Source organism: Heterocephalus glaber, unplaced genomic scaffold (genome assembly GCF_053883595.1).
Source record: "Heterocephalus glaber isolate CG9 unplaced genomic scaffold, H.glaber_assembly_v1.0 deba00001610, whole genome shotgun sequence".
Taxonomy (NCBI): domain Eukaryota; kingdom Metazoa; phylum Chordata; class Mammalia; order Rodentia; family Bathyergidae; genus Heterocephalus; species Heterocephalus glaber.
In genome coordinates, this window is record NW_028258381.1 from 21607202 (window position 1) to 21627713 (window position 20512).

At 58.0% G+C, this 20512-nt stretch overlaps 3 protein-coding genes and 1 long non-coding RNA gene across 5 annotated transcripts; 2 read left to right on the plus strand and 2 right to left on the minus strand.

The window, feature by feature from the left end:
- Positions 1-911: 911 nt before the first annotated feature.
- On the minus strand, positions 912-5076 carry Tmem270 (transmembrane protein 270). Its single transcript, XM_021254191.2, is given in 4 exon segments — positions 912-3022; positions 3115-3394; positions 3396-3526; positions 4896-5076. Coding segments are annotated over 4 exon segments (783 nt in total). The 5' UTR covers positions 5052-5076; the 3' UTR covers positions 912-2806.
- A 5-nt stretch (positions 5077-5081) lies between these two features.
- On the plus strand, positions 5082-6530 carry LOC147822638 (uncharacterized). 2 transcript variants are annotated; one of them, XR_015445459.1, is made up of 2 exons: positions 5082-5672; positions 6206-6530. It is a non-coding gene; the product is annotated as an uncharacterized LOC147822638 (long non-coding RNA). The 2 variants fall into 2 exon arrangements; XR_015445460.1 differs by having other exon boundaries at positions 5486-5672; positions 6089-6530.
- A 5265-nt stretch (positions 6531-11795) lies between these two features.
- Positions 11796-15770, plus strand: Mettl27 (methyltransferase like 27). The gene is given in 8 exon segments (XM_021254398.2): positions 11796-12262; positions 12265-12362; positions 12830-12893; positions 12896-12957; positions 13251-13386; positions 13683-13775; positions 15456-15531; positions 15533-15770. Coding segments are annotated over 8 exon segments (684 nt in total). The 5' UTR covers positions 11796-12243; the 3' UTR covers positions 15669-15770.
- Positions 15771-17566: 1796 nt separating this feature from the next.
- Cldn4 (claudin 4) lies at positions 17567-19600 on the minus strand. The gene has a single exon (XM_004840043.4). It carries the CDS (start codon positions 18928-18930, stop codon positions 18301-18303), a length of 630 nt encoding a protein of 209 aa, XP_004840100.1. The 5' UTR covers positions 18931-19600; the 3' UTR covers positions 17567-18300.
- Between the last annotated feature and the right edge of the window lie 912 nt (positions 19601-20512).

A 20512-nucleotide genomic window follows, 5' to 3' on the forward strand; every position in this document is an offset into this window, starting at 1 on the left:
CTTCTCCTTCTAACCCCATCCTGGCCATGCAGCCGGCAGGACAGAGGCCAGGGCAGCCTGAGCTGGGTGGGGAGGCTGGCTGATGGCTGAGGCTGAGACAGGAAGCACTCACAGGTTATGTCAGGCGAGCGTCTCCCCTCTGGCAGCCCCACCTGGGGCCAGGCCCAAAAGCAAGACTAGAGAGAGAGAGAGAGAGAGAGAGGCTGGCGTGGTTCTGAGCCAGCAAGAGGGGGCCAGGGATGGGGGAGGCCAGAGGGCACTGAGCCCCGCCCCCAGCCCGCTCCATCTGGGCTAGGCTGGGGTCTCCCCTGCCCTGTGGAAGACGCTGTCCACGGGACCACACTCATCCTCACAGGGATCTCGTGTCCCCAGACTTCTTCCTCTGGAGGGAGGCCCCTCCTCCCAGGGTGCCAAGGGTCTCAGCCCCCTAAGTCAGGGGACCCTGATGCTCACCCTCAAATTCCGACTCCCCTGCCTGGGGCTCCCACGCTCCAGTCAGCCCCATGTGGCCCCTAACCCTTGGCCATCCCAGGATCGGGTCGGATGGGTCAGATGGGGTCAGGAGCTGGAGATCATAGAAGGGCTAGGGACCAAGGAGGGGGCCCCTCGGCACCATAGTGGGGCAGCCAGGGCCCTGTGTGTCTTGGCCGAACAGGACCCCTGAGCCGCCAGGTATGTAACAATTCCAGCCATTTCCTGCCCTATTAATGAGAAAGGAGCTGATATAAATATACGCTCAGCATAAATAAATACAGGCCAGGCCTGGGCTGCATAGCAGACAGATTGCGTGGAGCTGCTGGCCAGCCTGCCAGCCCCCTGCCCCCCCCCAGCAGGCCAGGGCCCCTCCACACTCACAGCCTGAGAGGGACTCGCTGACCGCCTGGCCCCCTGCCTGGCCTGCAGCCCCCCAAAGGTGGAAAGCCTGGGAGAGAGACTAAGGCCACTGGGGTCCCAGCAAGGGCCCCCGTGCCAGAACCAGCGTACCACGCACCCGCAGACCTGGCGACATCTCTGGGTGCCCCTGGGTGCTGTGACTATGTCCTGTTCATGGCTGGGGAAACTGAGGTTCCCAGGGATGAGCACTGTGACTTGCGCAGGTCAGGTAGCCAAGAGGTCATGAGCACGGGATCAAAGCCTATGATGCCAAGGGCCTAGGCTGAGCATGCCTATAATTCCAGCACTCGGGGAAGCTGAAGCAGGAGAATCTCAAGTTCAAGCCCAGCCTGGACAGTTTAGTGACAGTGAAACCCTGTGTCAAAATTTTTAAAAAGTAGAGGTGGGATGTAGTTCAATAGGAAGGATCTGGGTTCAGTCCCCAGTAATGCACAAATAAAAGGAGGTGGGTGCTAGCAATGTAAGCAGCAACAACCCACAGCCGGGGATCTAGGAGAGGTCTCAGATCATCTAGCACAAGGGGCCTGTGATGGGGCCACACACAGGAGGGTCCAGCCCAAGCCTCCGCCCTTGGCACATTTAGGAGCAAGCCTGGGCACTGAGGTCCCCACTGCTGAATCTCATCAGGGGTCGCCCCACCCACCTCACACTACACATGCATGGAAAGGACAGGGCCCCTCTGGGCTCACACGGAAGCAGGGCAGAGCTGGGGCTCCTCCTGGGGGCTACGGCTCAGTTTGAGAGGGGCCAGGCCCCCCTTGCTCTAGGGTCCCAGCTCCCCAGGCTGAGCACATCCAAAGGTCTCCAGGTGTCTGCCTCCAGCCCAGAAGCCAGCCTGGACCCTGCCCGGGTCACAGACCAGCAATGCCAGCTGAGACCACAATGCCACAAGCACAGGAAAATTCTCAGTATCACCTAACTCAATCCCTCCGTTAGTCCTCTGCCCAGGCCGCTCCATCCTCCCACCCTCAGGCCTAGAGTAGGGGTGATGCTCGCTCTCACAAAACCAGCCAGATCACTGGTGGAATCACTCTAAGGGCCTGTGGGGAGGGAATCTGCCACCACTCCCCAGCTGGACACTGGCCTGGCTCACAGGTAAGGAAGACTGCAGAGATGCTGCCTCAGTTCCACACTCCTAGGGAGGTGGACAGTGCTTCAGGATGGTGGTTGTGGTAGTGAGGATAGATGGATGGATGGATGGATGGATGAACGGAGGGATGGACGGAGGGATGGACAGAGGGATGGATGGAGGGATGGATGGACGGATGGATGGACGGATGGAGGGATGGTTGGATGGGTTTGGAAGTGGGTGGATCAATGGATGAGTAGCAATGTGTGGATGAGGGGATGGCCTGGATACAGAAGGCCTAGCTCAGAAGTAACCACTCAGAAGAATTTTCTACATTTGTGAAATGTGAGAGCCTGGCACCCCCCAGAGGCCAGAGTCTCCAATTGCCCATCTCCCCTAAACGCCTGGGCCCCACCAAAGAGGTGAACCAGGGACATGGACTTCAACAAAGGTAGGGCTTCTGGGAAACACTGAATCTAGAGACCAGGGCTGCCTCTGCCCTTGATTTGCTCTGTGCCCCTGGGAAAGTTCTATCATCTGAGGATCTATTATCCTGCCTGCAAAATGCTGCTGCTAATCGAGCCAGATGCCTGCGTAGCTAGGTTCAAACCAAACCGTGCGTAGTATCCAGATGGTTGCTCTGTAGCACCTGGAAGGTGCATGTGGAGAGTGATTTCCTTCCCAGAGCAGCCCTGGGCATGTGTGCAAGCACACACATGCACACACAGAGCACCCCACCAGCCCCCCAGGAGGCTAGCCAATGAGGCCACGGACCCAGCTACTCCAGCAGAGGAAAATGGGAAACGTTTATTGTCCAGGGCTCCCAGGATCCTGCAGAAAGGGTCAAGCCTCGAGGGTGGAGGAAGATGCAGGGAGCGGGGACCCGGATAAGGGTCCTGAGGCCTCCTGGGCCCGGGCCAGCCGGGTCGTGTGCTCAAAAGCTGCCTGCAGCAGGTGGGAGGCCAAGCAGGTGGTCCAGGTGACAAGGTAGGCCAGTTGCCAGCACAGACATCTCAACAGCACTGGGAGCTCCAGCACCACAAGGCTCCCCAGTAGGGCCTGCATGGGGCAGGCAAGGAGACAATCAGGTGACTCCGGAGCCCAGGGCCCCAAGCCTGCCCTCCTTAGCCCAGCGGCTTCAGCCTACCCACCTGGCAAGGCAGCCAGCCCAGGAAGCGCTGGGCCTTCCAGAAGAGCCTCCAGGCCAGCAGCAATGACAGCAAGGCCACCAGCATCAGGCTGTCCAGACAGGACTGGAGCAGGCCCCTCCAGGCAGCCACACACAGGCCCAGCCACTCACAGGCACCAAGGTGCCGCAGGGCCAGCAGCAAGGCCTGGGCACAGCCCAGCCCGGCCGCCCTAGCCAGCCAGGGTGCCCACAGCAACAGCGCCAGCCCCGTCCGCAGAGCCCGGCCTAGGGCACAGGCAGCACCTCCGGGGGGTCTAGTGGGTGGGTGCCAGGCAGGGAACCCTGGCCTCCCGGGACAGGCCCCCCACCCAGCCCCGGAAGAGGGCAATCTTCAGCAGCAGGAGCCTGTATAGGTGCACGCGGTTCTGGACCAGCTGGGGGAGAAGGGACAGCGTCATCACCCAGTGCCCCCCACCTGGGCTCAGGCCCTCCCCACTCCACGCCTCAGTTTCTCCCGTGCAAAAGAATGATCTTTCTCCACTTTTATTTTTCTTTTTGGTGGCACTGGGGATTGAACCCAGGACCTTCACACTGAACTACACCCCCAGCCCTTTTTATTTTTTGTTTTGAGACAGGGTCTCTCTGAGTCACTCAGTTATAAAAATTGGGCTCAAACTTGCAATCCTCCTGCCTCAGCCTCAGCTGGGGTAGCAGGCATGTGCCCCCTCACTGGCTTCTTTCTCCATTCTGAGAAGGGAGCTTTTAAAGTATTTTGTGTTATATTTGGCTTGCTCTCTGTTAGATTTAAACGCTTATTTACAATGCCCGGACTGAAGGAGAGGGCATTATCGTTGCGGCTGTTACTATTTGACAAGGAGTTGCCCACTCCCCCATACCTGCGAGAGGGTAGGGGAGAGCAGAGCCCGAGGACATGCTGTTTGGGATCTGGGTGGCTGAAGGACAGGGGTCCCCCACCCCCAGGAGTGGGCTGGCCAGGAGAGAGGCAGTAAGCGAGCACCCTGAGGACCCCCTCGGAGCCCCAGCGCCACCCCTGGAGTGACAGGGCCCACAGCCGGGACCCCTACCCTGTGTCCCTGGGCCTCCCAGAGCCTGGGCCTTCAGGCTCTGAAAGACTGGGCGGCCCTCAAGGGCTGGCTGTTGCCCCCCTCATGGACCAGGCTAGCAGGGGTGGGGGCCTCTGCTGGAAGGAAGGAGATTGAGGGGTCCACGGAGGAGGATAAGAATGGGGTGCAGGTAGGAGCCCCCAGCCAGGCTCAGGACTAAGACCAGGGAGAAGGGAGACTGGCAGAGCCCATGCGATCCTACAAGATCAGTTCTACAGGACAGGAAATAGAGACTCAGAGAGGTAAAGTCATTTGTTCAAAGTCACACAGCTATGAATGCTAAAGAATGACACAGCTGAGATGCCAATCCAGGGGATTAAACCAGGGCCTTCAGACTGAGCCCTAGCCCTCCCCCACTTACTTTTTTGAGACAGGCTGTGGTCAAACTTGGGATCCTCCTGCCTCAGCCTCCCATAGTGCTGGGATCACAGGCGTGCACCACCGCACTCAGCTTATCTCTTCTTTCTATCCCACAAAAAGAGACTCCCAGGACCTTGTTCTGGAAATTTGATTTGAGGTGTGGTGCCCAACCACAAGAAATTTGGAAGGGCAAAGCTGAAGCCGCAGAGTGTCCATCTACAAGGAAAACACTGGCACGGTGGCTGGGATCAGATGGTCCCTTGGGCCCGGCAGCGGGCACAGGTGGCCCATGCCCGTCCCCAGTGTCCCGCTCACTCACCAGCACCCAGAGCCCAGCAACCCGCCGCAGGACCTCCGGGAGGCTGGATCTGCCCTGGGCCATGGCCTCCATGTCTGGCTTCCTCCCGCCCAGCCGGCAGAGGCCGGGTGACCTCACAGATGCCGCTGGGTGGGGCCAGGTTACCGTGGGGACCATTTCCTGGGCTCCCCCTGAGGCCTAGAGCCCAGGCCTGGTGCCTCACAGTGGGGAGCAAAGCTCTCCTCAGGATCCTTCCCTAGAGGGGTCTGGCCGGGAGCTCAGGGCCGCTCGCCAGGGAGGCGGTCCCTGCATGTGGCAGTGGGGAGTCCGGAAGCCACGTGTGGGGAATCCAGGAGCAGGGTTTGACTCTGGGTGACTGGGGCTCAGTCTGGCTGAGAAACAGACCAGAGGACACCAGGAACCACTCACCAGAGAGGAGTGTAGGAATGGAGGCTGAGGGAGGAGGAGACCAAATACAACACAGAACACTTTAAAAGCTCCCTCCTTACAGTGGAGTTGCCCAGGCTGAGCTCAGACCTGGAATCGTCCTGCCTCAGCCTCCCAGAGTACAGGGATTACAGACAGGAACCACTACACTCAGCTGCAAGTCTTTATGATGGACAAGAAGCCGGCTGTGTTTTGCCCAAGGGGAGGCTCCCTGCCTTCCTAGGTGGTTTCACAGATAGCCTGGAAAGGAAAGTCCAGGACAAAGGGCCATTCATTGTATGTCACCTGCAAGGTGTGCAGAAACACAAAACTCATGGAGCCAGCACCCAAACTGAGGAGCAAACAGGAAAGGTAAAGTAAGGCAGGGTCAGGGGCCCCAGGGGGCTTGGGCCAGGGTGCATTAGGTGCTGCCCCCTGGTGGCCAGGGGAAGAGGAGAGGGGAGGAACGTAGGGAGGCCCGAAAAGCCCGACCCCTAAAGCTGGCTCAAAACCCTGCAACCGACCTCAGGAGCTACACTCCCAGCTCCACCCAGTCTCACCAGCCCAGATCTCAGCGTCTCCCTGTCCCCTCCCCTCCTTCCTGACCTTCCGGCCCAGTCTTCTCCAGGATCAGGGACCATGGGTCTCGCATGCCCCTGAGCCCCACCCAGGCCAGGAGCCCTACAGGTGGCGACAGCAGACCCCAACCCCCAATTTAAGATCCGTCCCCTGGGAGCCGCTCCACCCTCGATCCAGGCCTCTCTCACACACGCCCCTTTGTCTCACAGCACTAGGTTCAGGGTCATCTCTGCGACCTTGGAGTTTCACCTTGCAGGGTGACAGAGTCAGTTATCATTGCTTTGCACAAAGCCAGGGGCGCCACTCCCCGGTCCCTGCCTCCCTAGGTGGAGATCAGCGCCCAAGCCCAGGATTCCAGCCGCCTCTCAGTCCTGCCAGCCACGGAGCCACGGGATCCCAGGAGCAGACCCGCGGGTGCAGTAACGCAGTGCGGCCGCGCGGGGGCAGCAGACACCGAGGCGAGGCGGTGTGAAGTTTTTATCGAGTTTTGTTCTCGGCCCGAGAGAACACGGTGTCCCCGTGACAGCAAAGCGGGGTCCATCCGAGGGGCGCCCCTATGCAGGTCCCATGCTTGGGTTGCTGAAGGTGGGACTACCGAGAAACGATGACTGCCCTTTAGTTCCTGCTCCAGTATTAAAACTTCATTTTATTTCTTTGTCTTTGTTTTGTTTTCCTTTTTATTAGTATTTGTGATATATAATCAACACATTCATGGGGGGAACTGCTACACGTACATATAGCATCTTAATCTTTTTTACTTCCCCTTCCCTCCCCTCCTTCCCAAAGCTTCATTTTATTTCTAATCTTCACTGGGTTTTCCCTGTAAATACACAAAAATGATGGAAACACCTTCACACTTAAGGGAATATGTGTGGGGGAGGTCTTGCTAAAAATGGCCTTAGTGACCGAGTGTGGTGGCGCACACCTATAATCCCAGCACTCGGGAGGCTGAGGCAGAAGAATCACTGTGAGTTCAAGGCCAGCCTGATCTACATAGCAAGACCCTTTCTCAAAAAAGGGGGGGGGGGGCTTTAGCTAAGCTACTTAAATACAAAAACAATATGTAAAAACTGATGAAAAGCCAGGCATAGTGACCCACACATATAATCCCAGCCCTCTGGGAGGCTGAAGCAGGAGGCTCCCCATGAGTTCAAAGGCAGCCTGGGCTACAGAGGGAGTTCAAGGTCAGCCTGAATTAGTAGCAAGACTCTGTCTCAAAAAACAAAAAGAGAAAGAAAGAAAGTAAGTTAGTTGCCAAGAGTAGGTTTTAAATGTTCTCACCTCAAATAAATAAATACAAGAAGTAATGCGTAGGTCCAGTAGCCGGCTTCAGGCGTTGACATCAAGCTGCATACCTAGGTGTACACAGGCTCTTCCTGCCCAATAAAAACATAAAAAGAAAAAAAAAATCAAAGGACCCAGTGGAGCACAAGGGCAAAAGTAATTCACAGAGAAGGAAACCAGGGAGCCAATAAGCTTAGGAGAGCAAGGCCGACCGCATCAGTACAGTTAGTAAGCAGGGAGGAATGCGGATCAAACAGCGCTCAGATACCACCCTGCCTGTCTTCAAACACGGAAGGAAGAAGGCGCACGGAGGGGTGCAGGACAGTGAGACCCTGCCGGGCAGCCAGACCCTCTGGGGTATGAAATTATTCGGTCAGCCCAGCACTCAGGAGGCTGAGGAAGGAGGATCAAGATAGTTCAAGCTCAGCCTGGGCAACTTGGTGCCTTAGTGAGACCCTGTCTCAAAATAAAGAAGGCCTGGGGATGCAGCTCAGTGTGAAGGCTGTTGTAGGTTCAATGCCCAGGACCACAAAAAAAGGAAAGAAGGACGGGAAGAGGAAGGAAGGAAGGAAGAAAAATCTGTTGAACAAGGGTGCCCATGAAACACATGTGAGGCTGAAATGAGGAATTAGCCAAAGAGACCCCGCCTTACTACGTGCAAGGCGCTCTCCGGTTTTGCCTTGCTAGGCCTCACATTGGCCAAAGGACCGTTCCCTCCCCGCCTGGCCAAGCCCCTCTGAGAGCGCCCCCTCCTGGCTGGGGCTGTCCTCAGGGAGCGAGGCGAGTAAACTGTGTGTGCTGAGGACAGCGCCGACCCCGAGGGAGGAAGCACCCCAGTCGGATTCGGCCGCCCTGCGTGACCAAGGGCAGTTACCAGGGGTAAGGGGACCCAAACAAGGGGGGGCGGTGTCCTCCTGGTAGCTTTCCCGTGCAGCACCCCAGGAAGCACGCAGAAGAGACAGGAAGACCCTCCTGGAAGTTTTGCTCAATTCTCCAGGAAAGGTTAGAGAGTTGGAAGACCGCGTGTGCACAGGACACGGGTTTGAAGGTATGACTGGCAGTGACAGGGAGATGGAGGGTTATGTTTCTCCCAAAGGTGAGACAAAAGGAAAGAAACAGACCCCAGCGCTCCGAAGAGACCACCTCTACCTTCTCTCTGTCTTGCTCTGAACAGTGCCCAAAGGTCAGACTCAGATGCCCAGGCCATCGGAGATCTGCAAAAATGGGTGAAACGTGCCCGGAGCGGTCACAAAGACACTGCTACATGCCATGCCCGGGCAGAGGCGAAGCAGGAAGGAAGAGTGAACCAGAAGGCAAGGAGGAGGAGGACGATGAAGGTGAAGGAGCAGCTGTCCAGTAATGGTATGTGGACTGTGTGCAGTCAGGCGATGTTTTGCTAAAACATGATTTCAAGCGCAGCTCAGCATTAGCTCCTGTATAAAAACAGCACAGTGGTGCAGGGCTGTAATCCCAGCACTCAGGAGGCTAAAGCAGAAGAGTTGCCACAAGTTCGAGGCCAGCCTGGCCTGTATAGTGACACTCTGTCTAAAAATAAAAAAGGAAAGGAAGGAAGAAAGGAAGGAAGGAAGGAAGGAAGGAAGGAAGGAAGGAAGGAAGGAAGGAAGGGAAAGAAAGAAAGAAAGAAAGAAAGAAAGAAAGAAAGAAAGAAAGAAAGAAAAGGAAAGAGGGCCAGGGATTTAGCTCAGAGATTTCGCCGCCTGCTGTGCAAGCACAAGGACCAGTGTTCGATCCCCAGTACCAAAAAAAAAAAAAGAAAGAAAGAAAAGGGAGGAAGGAAAGAAGTCAAGCAGACTCTGGCCCACTCCCAAGGCTTAGGGCTGGAGGGGACTGAAGAGCGAGAGGGAAAGTAACAGAAGAGTTGAGCAGGGGTCCTGCTATGACAAGGAATGGAGTCCTGGGGGGGTCAGTGGGGGTCCACGCCCGGAGGAGCAGAGCAGGAGCCAGAAACTGTGGCTCCCTCCAGTGGCCCCATGGCAAGTCGTGTCCCCCACAGAGCACAGGAGCCGTGTTGGGGTCACCGGTGTCCTGGCCAAGAAGTAGCCGCTGGCCCAAGGGGCAGCAGAGACCAGCGCCTCTGCCCCCGCCCCGCCCACGGCCGGAGGTGGCCATGTGACCCGTGGCCACCAGGATGACGCAGAAGGCCCAGGCCGGGGCTCCCCACGAGGCTTTTGTCAAGGACTGGACTCAGCAGACGGAGCTTTTTGTCTGTCCTCCCCCCACTTCCGGTCTGTGGGGAAGGCGGCAGAGAGGAAGGACCACGGCCCCCAGCCCACAGTGCGCGTCTGTTTCTCCCGTGACGCCTGTGAACGCCTCCGTGCTGGGGCTCTGAGGGCAGGTGTCTGGTTATTTGCGACAGCACTGGGATTCACCGTGCTCTCCATTTCCGCCCTAGGACTGGGCAGACTGGGTGTGGATCTTGGGTGGCGGTGCTGGAACTCGGGGTTTCCCTCACTGTCGCCGAAACTCCAACCACTGCCCCAGCGGCGGGGTCGGCATGGCTTTGCCGGTGTGGGCGCCTAGCTGGGTGGAAAAGGATGGCCCAGCACCGGAGGCCCTGGTTCAAGGGTGCTGGCTTGATTCCCAGGAGGAAAGAAGGAAGGGAGGGAGGGAAAGAGAAAGGGCTGAGAAGAAAGGAGGAAGAAGGGCTGGGGATTTAGCTCAGTGGTTTTGCCGCCTGCTGCGCAAGCTCAAGGACCCGAGTTCGATCCCTGGTACCAAAAAAAAAAAAAAAAAGGAGGAAGGAAGGGGTCATGGCGGCATTAAGGAAACTAAATGCTGATAGCTGCTACGTTAGAGAAATCCTGCCATTTCTGCACCTAACACATGAGAGTTTACTTCCGTTCTGGCTGTGGGGAAGATCCAGGCGCCTTCCTTCTGCCACCTCAACCTCCTCTCTGAACCAGGCAGGATGTGTTTGCGGTCCAGGTCCGGAAGTGGACCGTTCCGTGTCCTTCCACAGGTGCTGCTAGGAGCCACCGCATGGCCACACCCACCTGCCTGGAAGACCTCCGAGGCCGCAGGCCAGCGCTGAGCTCTCTGCTCTCATTTTTACCCCTCTTTGCAACACTGGGCTCGGTGGTCACCCCTGTCTTTTCGAACCCCTGTCCTGGGTGCCTTCTCACTCTAGTTTCCACCCTCTCCCAGGCTCAAGTCTCTGTCTGGCATTAAAGAGTTGGGTCAGGGCGTGGTGGGGCACGCCTACCTGTAATGCCAGAACTCTGCAAAGCTGAGGCAGGGGGATTGTATGCTTGAGCCCAGCCTGGGTAACTTAGCAATGTAGGTATATCTTGTCTCAAAATAAAAATTTTTAAAAGGGCTGGGGATGTAGCTCAATGGAAGGCCCTTGGCTCAATCCCCAGTAATGGCAAAAGACAGAGACAGAAAGAGAATATATCTTGGACTTCAGCTAGCCCAGCAGACACCTCAAATGCAACATCCACAAGCATTCAGACCCCATCACCCTAACCCTGCTCCCTCTCCTGCACTTCTTGCGTTAATCAAGCTGAATGACCATAGCTATTGCATTTGAAGAACCCCGAAATCTCAGCTGCAGAATGCAGTGAATGTTTACTTCCTGTTCTGTTCATGTCACAGTTGGTCCCGGGTAGGCTGTTGGAGGATAATGCTCCACGCAGCCATCTTGGACTCAGGTGCCACCTAAGTTATCATTTCCAGTTAATGACACACCCACCCCAAGGTGCTGCAGAAAGTGGTCACCACTGCGACAGCCCCCAACCCTTCCAAAATAAGGTGACCCTTACACGGATTGTATGGGCCAGCGCTGTTTTTCAGTGTGCTGCAGAGAAAGCACTTGGAGGGTGTGCTGATACCCAAGGAGTCCTGCCCCGAACTGACTTCAAGGATGGTCCAGGTGGGCTAGGGATGGGTGTTGTTTCCAACAGGAGCCCCTAAGCACCGCCCCTGGAGGAACCCAAGGGGAGTCCTGCAAGTCAAGATGGAACTGTGGGCCAGGGCTCCCTGGGTGCTCCAGTATGTCTGCCACTTGCCACATGTGACTTTTTTTTTCTGTACCAGGAATCGAACTCAGAACCCTGCACTTGACAGGCAGGTATGGTGCCACTGAACTACATCCCTGGCCCGTGACTAAATTATGAAAACAAAAAAAAGTTCAGCACACACCTTAATTCCAGAACTCTAGGAGGCCAAAGCAGGAGGATCAGTCAGGGCAATTATGCAATTTAACAAGACCCTCAAGAAAATTTTTTTTTAATTTTTTTTACAAAGTTAGGAATGCCTGTAATCCCAGCACTCAGAAGGCTGAGGCAGGAGGATTGCCACAAGTTCGAGGCCAGCCTGGGCTACCTAGTGAGTTAAAGGCCAGCCTGAACTACATAGTGAGAACCTGTCTCAAACAAAACGAGAGAGAGAGAGAGAGAGAGAGAGAGACAGAGAGAGAGAGAGACAGAGAGACAGAGACAGAGACAGAGAGAGACAGAGAGGAGAAAGCGGGAATGTAGCTCAGTGTGAAGGCTCTGGGTTCCTCAGATCCACTAGATGAATTTCAAGCTCTCAACAGCCGCTTGCTATGAGACATTCCCATGATCGATGATGGTGCTAAGGGATTCTTCCTAGTCTGGAGGAGGGACAAAAGCCTTGAGATGATTGGCTGGTGCTAGAGGCGTGGTGTCAATGCTTGGCTTTGATTGGGCATTTTGTCTTAATGGAAACCAACCATCATCGAGGGCATCTGGGCGTGGCTAGGTTTACTGTGAGGCCCTGCCCCAAGTTCCGGAGCCCACTGACCCCTGGCGGATTAGATCCTGGTCGAGTCCTGACCGTCTGCCCCCTTATACACCGTTCCGCTCTGCATACAACTCTGCATGCGACCCCATCCCCGACCACGGAGTGAAGGGCGGTCGGGCAAGTCTCCCTCCCACCCCTGAGTGAGGGGCAGTCGGGCAGGTCTCCCTCCCACCCCTCCCTCCCTACTCCTTCCCCCTCATGCCAGTCCTGCAGCCCTCTGTGAACTGGGCTGGCGGTGGGGGAGCAGGAGGCTGATGTGGGCCTGGGGACAGGGAGGTGGTGTCCCCATAGGAGGATGGCCCAGGAGGAGGGTGGAAGGCTGAGGTGCTGGAACGGGTTGGGGCCTCGAAGGGCATCACAGACCTGGCCCGAAAGCTCCAGTTTTATGACCCTTGGGCTCCTGACTACGACCAGGTAAACTCACCTGGGTCCTCGCCTCCACTTGTCCAGCCTTGACTTCTTTTTCTGTAGAGTGGGAATAGTGGGCCTGGCATCCCTGGTGCTGTGAGGATGGAAGTGAGACCTGGGTGAGAATCTCAGTTCTGCACCTTCCAGAGAGCACAGGACCCTCTCTGCCCCTTACAGTGGCCCCGCCAGCTCTAGACCTGCAGCCCCATCAGGGGCCACACACTGAGACAGAACTCAGACGCAGGGTCTACCTGGAGGAGGTGACATCTCGGGCTGTCTTCGGATGCAGCAGAGCAGGTCCCTGAGAGGGTGAGCCAAGGGGCTAGGGACTCCACACTGGGTCACCTCTCACTGTGTCCCCAGCAGGGCCAAGCCCCCAGCACACACCAGCCTAGGCTGGCAGGATCTGGCCCTCCCCACAGGCGCCTGCACCCTGGGCGCTGGTGGAGTTAGGCTCTGCACTCTGTCCCCAGGATGTGGCTGCTCTGCCGAACCGTGCACCCAGCCTCGCCGTGGACTGCCTTACCCGAGCCCTGCCCCCCCACCCCACACAGTCCTAATCCTGGATGTGCCCTGTGGTAGGGGCCTGGTGGCTGCTGAGGTGAGGCCTCCCCAGATCTCCATCCTCTCTTCAGACTCCCATTGTTCAGATTTCCTGCGCTCACGGCCGGGGATTTAGCTCAGTGGCACTGTGCCTGCCTGGCAAGCGAAAGGTCCTGAGTTCGATTCCCAGTACCCAAAAAATCCCAAAATTTCCTGGGCCCAGAACTCTGCCTTCCCTCTCAGACCCATTGGTCCCAATCACAGGCGCTGCAGGGCCACTGTCCTCCAGGGTACAGGGGACCCTGCTGGGAAATGTCAGGACCTGAGCTGTGACCAAGTCCCCCACCCCAGCCACAGGGTCGGGGCTTCCTGCAGCTGCATGGGGTGGACGGGAGCCTGAGGATGCTGGACCAGGCCCGGGCCTGTGCCCTTTACCAGCAGCTCAGCCTCTGCATCCTGGGCCAGGAGCCTCTGCCCAGCCCTGAAGGTATTTCCTCTCCTGCCCCAGACGCCCCAAGGCCTGCCCTACACCTGCCTTCCCAGGAAGCGAGCCCCTTTCTTTTGGCCACTGAGCCCCCATCCACCCTGCTGAGTTCTGAGCCTGTCACGGAGCCCCCCAGCCAGGGCCTGACATCAGCCCAGGACTGGGCCATAGCACCTGTCTCCGGCCTGGATTAGGGCCCTGAGACACAGGTGGCAGCCCCGCCACGGAGCATGGCCTCCAAAGTGGTCTGAGGCCATGCTGCAGACCAAGCACCGCACGGCACCCCCTCCTCACCACAGAGGCCTTAGACGCATTGTTGGTGATAGGTGCCCTTGGTAACCGCCAGGTGCCCTGCACTGCCATTTCAGAGCTCCCACGGGTCACCAAGCCGGGTGAGGCGACTCCCGCCCTCCATGCACACCTTCCCCTCCACACATCAGCCCTTCAGGCCAAGTGAGGGCCAGGGAACTGCTCGGAGTGGCCCAGCCTAGCCCAGCATCCCAGCCACCTGCTGCTACCACAGATGCAGGGGCACAGCAGGGCAGACAGGTGTCCAGCTCACCTCCAAGGGCAGCCGGAAGCAACTCCCCCTCCTTTTGGTCCCCGCTCCCTCCCCTGTCAGCAGGTGACCCCATCCCCGTGATCCCTCCCCCCAAAGGATTGCAGACAGTTGTGTGAACTCAGGCCCCAAAGGCCTTCGCTTCTGCTTCTGTCCTGGCATGCAGTAGGGCTCAGTTCCGTCCTTTGACCTCCAGTTCCCTCACTAACTCATAGCTGTGGTTAGCGCAGTCTCTTTCTTCCTCTCAGTTCCCCATCCGGGCTCCAGGCTGCTCTGTGAGGTTAGGATGTGGCGCTTCCTGCGGCTGCACACTGAGCAGGCCACCCTGAGCAGGTGTTGTGCTCGCAGTGGTCCTCCTGTGTGCTGCTCTGCTCTGCCTGGGGCAGAAGGCACAGACCCTGCCCTCTGAGCCCCCATTGCCAGCCCAGCAAGGCCTGGGCAGGCCAGGGGTGACCCCACGAGGCCACGTGGGCTCCATGCTGGAGAACTGAGAGTCCACAGGGGACCTTCCCAAGGGCACAGCCAATCACAAGGAGGGTGGCATGTGGACTGGGAGGCACTGCCCTGCAGCAGGGCAGAATCAGGAAGTCAGAAGGTGAAAATGCTTCCTGTCTCCCAGCCTTCTGTAGCCCTGCAGTGAGCGAACGCGTCTGGGCAGGCTCCGGCTGCCAGCAGTTCCAGCCCAGTGGGGTCACCAAGGAGACACTGGGGTTGGGTCAGGAGGATGGGAATTCCTGCTGTGTGAACTTGAGGGCCAGCCCTGCTAGCCCAGCCGGGGATGGCCAGTCCCCGTCCACCTGCTGTGAGGGACAGGGCCCCCTGCAAGCCTGTGCTTCACCGAAAGGGGCACTGCTCCTCCCCGCATGGCCGGGGGTTGCCAGCTTCTCTCCTACCAAGGGCGTCCAAGGCCACAGTGGGCACGCAGAGAAGAAAAGTCCTTCCTCCCATCAGGCCTTACTTAGTGACTGTGCAGGTGTTCTGCACCCACACTCTGGCCTTCCTGAGGGACAGAATAATCCTCCAGTCTCTGCCTTGCTGGGAAACTGAGGCTCATGAAGTACAGGGACCCCCAAGGTCCAGCACTGGGGTGCTTCCTTCCTGTGTATCCTGACCCAGCTGCGTCCTCCATCAGAGGGACATTGTGAGCAGTGACAGGGAGGCCACTAGCCAGGGCATTGGGTGAAGAATTCCTAGGGTCAAGGACACCTGTGCTTTGTTGTTGTTGTTTGTTTTGTTTTGGTACCGGGGATCGAACTCAGGACCTTGTGCTTTTGAGGCAGCACCACTGAGCTAAATCCCTGGCCCCAAGGACACCTGGGCTTTGAAGGGAGCGGAGGAGGCCGCTCAGATGAGGAAACAAAGGGTGTTCCTTCCTAGCAGGGGGAGGTGGAAGAAACTGAGCTGGGACAGAGTTGGAAGCTTCGGCAGCCTTGAAGCCACGCCAGAGAGGGACAGGCCTGGGACTGTGTCCCCAGACTCCCCTCCCTCGCCGCATCCCCTCCACCCCGTGAAGACGGGCTGGTGTGTCTGACCACCAGGACCAACCCGTCCAACCTTCTGTACAAGGAGGCTCTGGAGGCCACCCTGGACCAGCTGGAGCGGGATGGTGGCCCAGCCTGTGGACCACTGGGAACTGGCCACCTCCACCCTCAAGGTGGTGCCTGCCACCTGTGTCAAGGATGGCTTCATCTTGGGCATCATCTACCTGTACTGGAAGTGGGGGTGAGGCCCGGCCCCCAGCCCGAGGCTGGCTCTGATCCTCTGTGCCCAACCCTGCCCCTCAGAAATGCTCTGCCTATTAAAGGGACCCCCAGAAGGGATGAGAAGACTCGTGGGTCTGCAGTTCCCTGGCTCCAGGAAAGTGCCGTGGGTCCCTGCGTTACCAAGGCAGGCTCAGTGCCCCAGCCAGGACGCCTGGCCCGAAGCCCAGAGCTTTCCAGAGTTGCTTACCAGCAGGTAAATAGGAAGAGGTTCAGCTGCTGGTCTCCAGTGTGTCTCCCCAAGGACTGGGTTTAGGGGTACTTGTGGGAGGAAGACACTGGGGTGGGTCTCTAGACACCTGGGGTGGTGCACACCTGTAATCCCACTCCTCTGGGAGGCTGAGGCAGGAGGATCAAAAGTTCAAGCCCAGCCTGGACAACTTAGTGAGACCTTGTCTCAAAATAAAATTGAAAGAGGGCTGGGGATGTAGCTCAGTGTGAAGGCCCTGGGTTCCATCCCCAGTAACACAGGAAGGAAGGGAGAAAAGACGGGAGGAAGAAGGGAGGGAGGCAGGAGGAACTGGGTGGTGTGATGTGCAGCACCATGATGAGGGGAGGGAGGCGCATGTCCAGCGGTCTCTCCAGACGAACAAACCTGGTGACTCTTCCTGTTCAGAAAACACCCACCTTCCATGCTCTGTGACATCAAAAGGTGGATTATCTGACACTTGGGCACCTCAGGGAAGGGCTGGGTAACCTGATTGAGTCAGACAAGGCCATCTCCAAATACCTAAAGACACACACACACACACACACACACAAAAACACACACACACACACTGAAAACAATGCTCACCCAGGTAAGCATACATCAGAAGTGTTATCTTTAGTAAAGCCAGCAGAGTGGATTCTGTTTCCTCCTGAGTTTCAAAAGCAAGAGCAAGCTCCTTGATTTTTAAATTTTAGCTCAGGGCCTTGGGATATGACTCGGTGGTAGAGGCAAGCCAGAGGCTCTGGGTTTGGCCCCTAGCACTGCAAAAACTAAAATAAAATGGCAGGTTGTGGTAGCCCGCACCTGTCATCCCGCACTCTGAGAGGCTGGGGCAGGAAGATCACAAGCTCAAGCCCAGCCTGGGCAACTTTGAAACTTAGTAAGACCCTGTCTCAAAAAAGTTTTAAAGGGCTGGGATATAGCTTAGTGCCCCTAGTTCAATCCCCAGTATCATAAAAAGATAAATAAAATTTTAACTAGTGACAAGCTAAGGCTCTACCTAAAAATAAATAAATAAACTGGGGAGGGAAAATGGCTCAAGCCTGTTACAAAAGAAAAGTGTGTTAATTCCACGGTCACACCTGTGGGTCCGAGAGGAGACAGGTGTGTAGGAGCACGGGACCACATGGTGGCATCGTGACTTCCACCAGCTGCTGACCCCTCACCTCTGACTCACAGTGGGGACACTGAGGCTGGGCCCTGTTAAGCCAGGCTGTGGCCTGGGGCTGCCTGGGCCTGCCTGGGCCAAGCAGGTCAAAGGGCTTGGGACAGATCAGGGTCATGGGAAGGCTTCATGAGGGAGGCAGCTCAGCGGGGCCTTCAGGACCCGCAAGATTAGGAGGGCGGAGGAAGAAAAGACACATTCCAGGCCAAGGGCGGGGAAGCCCTGCAGCTCCGACAAAGCGGGGGCGGAGCGGGGCGCAGGTCCCTCCTTGGGAGCTCCCATCTGACCCTGCTGGAGTCCCCAGCCCTGCCCGGGGTCCTGGGTCCTGTGGGCCCAAAAACGAAGAGCCCTGAACGGACCTTTTCAGAGGTCGATTTTCTTCGGCAGTCCTGGCACAGCGGCCCTGCCCTCGCTACTCCTGCCCAGCCCTGCAGCCCCACACCGCCCACCTGCAGGCCTGGGATCAGAGACAACACATGGGCCTCCTGTGCACAGGTTCATTTATTGTAGAAAATAATAATTACAGTGATGAATACAACGTCTTAAATTACAAAAACAAACCAGAGGGAAGGCAGGGGAAGTCCTGGGACCCTCCCCCAAGCCTACCCAAACCTGTTTATTCCACCTTCACCCCTCCCACAAACCCGTCCATCCAGTCTTTGCCACTCTGGGACAGGTGGGTGGGAGGCCCTGGCTCTGGCTCTTGCTCGCGGGTGGGACAGGTTTCCACTGCGGCAGATTTCCACGTCGTGATCACGGATCCACCCAGACACCTGCCATCCACCGTCCATCAGGCCAAGGCCTGGGGCTCCCAGGAACGTGGGAAAAGTGGCAAGAGAAGAACTGCAGTGACAGAGGGATGAGGACAGGAAAGGGATTGCAGCCAACACTGGGGTGGGCAGGGCCCCTTGGAGAGCCTGAGGTTGGGCTGAGCGGTCCTGGCCAGCAGGAGCCAGCTCCCCAGGCCACCCCACGCCATGTGGATTCCCCCCTCTCCCCGTGTCCACCACAGTGCGGAGGGGGTGGCTGGCTCAGGAGTCTTCCTGTCCATCCCGCCCAAGGGGAAGAGGCCATGGTGAGGTGGGCAGGAGCCAGCACAGCCCAAGGGCTGCTCCGTCCCTGCTTGTCCATCTGTGGCAGGGCCATCCTGGGGTCACTGGCTGGATGGGCGGAGTTCAGGCCAGGGAAAAACAAAGCTGAAAGGGACAGCAGCACGCAGCTCCTACACGTAGTTGGTGGTCGTGGCAGAGCGGGCGGCCGAGTACTTGGCTGAGTAGGGCTTGTCAGTGCGGGGTGGGCAGTTGCAGCACAGGAGGGCGCCCCCGAGCAGCAGCAGCCCCGAGGCGGCCCAGCCGATGTAGAGTGCGGCCCCCATCTCCCGCTTCTGCCCCGAGGCCACCAGCGGGTTGTAGAAGTCGCGGATGATGTTATTGGCCATCCAGGACACCGGCACTATGGCCAGCACGCCGGCCAGCAGGAACACCACGCCCGCCACAATCATGGTCTTGGCCTTGGTGGTCTCGTCCTCCAGGCAGTTGGTGCACTTGCCTCCGACCACGGACAGCAGCATGCCCAGCGCGGCCACGATGATGCAGACCACCATGAGCGCACGAGCCGCCTGCAGGTCCTGCGCCAGTGCCAGCAGCGAGTCGTACACCTTGCACTGCATCTGGCCGGTGCTCTGCACCACGCAGTTCATCCACAGGCCCTCCCAGTTGGTCTGCGCCGTGACGATGTTGCTGCCGATGAAGGCCGACACGCGCCACATGGGCAGCGCGCAGCTCAGGATGGCCCCCAGCCAGCCCAGCACGGCCAGCGCCAGGCCCAGCACCTGCAGCCCCATGGACGCCATGGCTCGGCGGCTGAGGGTCGTAGGCTTCCTAGTGAGGAGTCTGAGCTCCACCGGGGGAAGGGAGAGCCTTTCCCCAAGAGGCCAGACAGACAAAGCCAGTCGCTGCCGCCGCCACCTGCCGGCCTCAGAAAGTGTGACCCGACCAGTGCCTTCCCGCCGCCGCCAGCTGCCGCCAGCAATCAGGACACAGGTGCAGTTATACGCCTCTGGAGGAGGGGCGGGACAGAGGAGGGACGGATCCCAGGGGCCGCCCCCTGACCAGTTTCTCTGGATTCCTGAGCCATGGCCAACAAAGAAAGGCACAAAGGCCCCAGGCCCCTGAGTCACCACCAGTCTCAGAAGAAACTGCCCTCTCCCCCGTCCCCGTGCCCAAGCTGAGCTCAGCCAGGAGACAGACACTGAGTCACGCACGGCCGGGGCATCTGACGTTCTGGGGGCAGATAAGCAGGGGTGGCAGCCGGGCCCAGCTGAGGTGAAGCAGGACCTGAAGACCAGAAGGCCTCACACCAGGCTTGGGTGGGAGGAGAGGGCGGGACCCTCGGAGGAGAATCTGATGATGAAGTCCTGGGAGTGTCAAAGAGAAATTCCACCTTGATGACACCCGGTCCTTATCACTTTCCTCACATGGCACCAGTGCTGCTGCTATTATTATTATTATTATTATTATTATTACTATTATTATTTTTTTTTTTACCATCATCATCTGTGCATCTGGCCTTGCCAGCAACTTTCCCGGGATCAGTGGAGGAGTTGTTGTGGGATGAGGACCAGGGGACCCTCCCATGTCCCTCACGCAGTGGCCCGGGCTCAGCCAGGGCTGACGGGCTTGGAGGTGATGCCCTTTGGGGCCAGGGCAGAAGGGACAGAACCAGAACCTGCTTGGCCAGAACTGGGTAGGGAGAGCAAGCAGGGGCCAGACCCGGGGGTATCATCCACCCAGTAAATAAATGGTGCTTATGCTGCGGGGACAGAGCCTTCCCCTAGAGCCCGGCCAGGTGCAACTGCTGCGACTTCAAAGGGAAGAACTCAGGTTGGGATGGCTTGGGGGGGGGCTGGACAGTGAAGGGGTGCTGTGTGCCGAGCACGACTCCCGGGGGCGCTACACTCTCGGGTTATGGAGCAGTGGGCACCAAGTAACACCCCAGGGAGTTGTGCGGGGTGGGGGTGGGTCCAGCTCTTTCTGTGGAGCCAGGAATCCAGTTTGACCGAGACTGGGCCGGTGGGGAGCGGCCGGAGTGAAAGGATCGCAGGTGTCTGCCTCAGGAGTCCCCGAGCCCTGACCTGGGCACGGAGGACGGAGATGATGAGCAAGGGCATCGGGGGCAGGCTGAGGGGTCCACACACCTCCCAAGGCAGCTCGGGAAGCAGGTGCGAGGGGGAGAGGCCGGCAGGGATCCAGGGTCAGGTTCCCTGCGAGGGGAGCGCAGCCAGGACTTCCCACCGGGAGCAGGGTGAGGGCCTGGAGGTCAGTGACTCCGGGCCAGGGCTCTCTGGCACCCTTGAGCTCCCCACTACCGAGTCCTACGGTGGCTGTGTGTCCATTTCCTTTTTATTTTTTTGGAGAGAGGATCTTGCTAAGTCA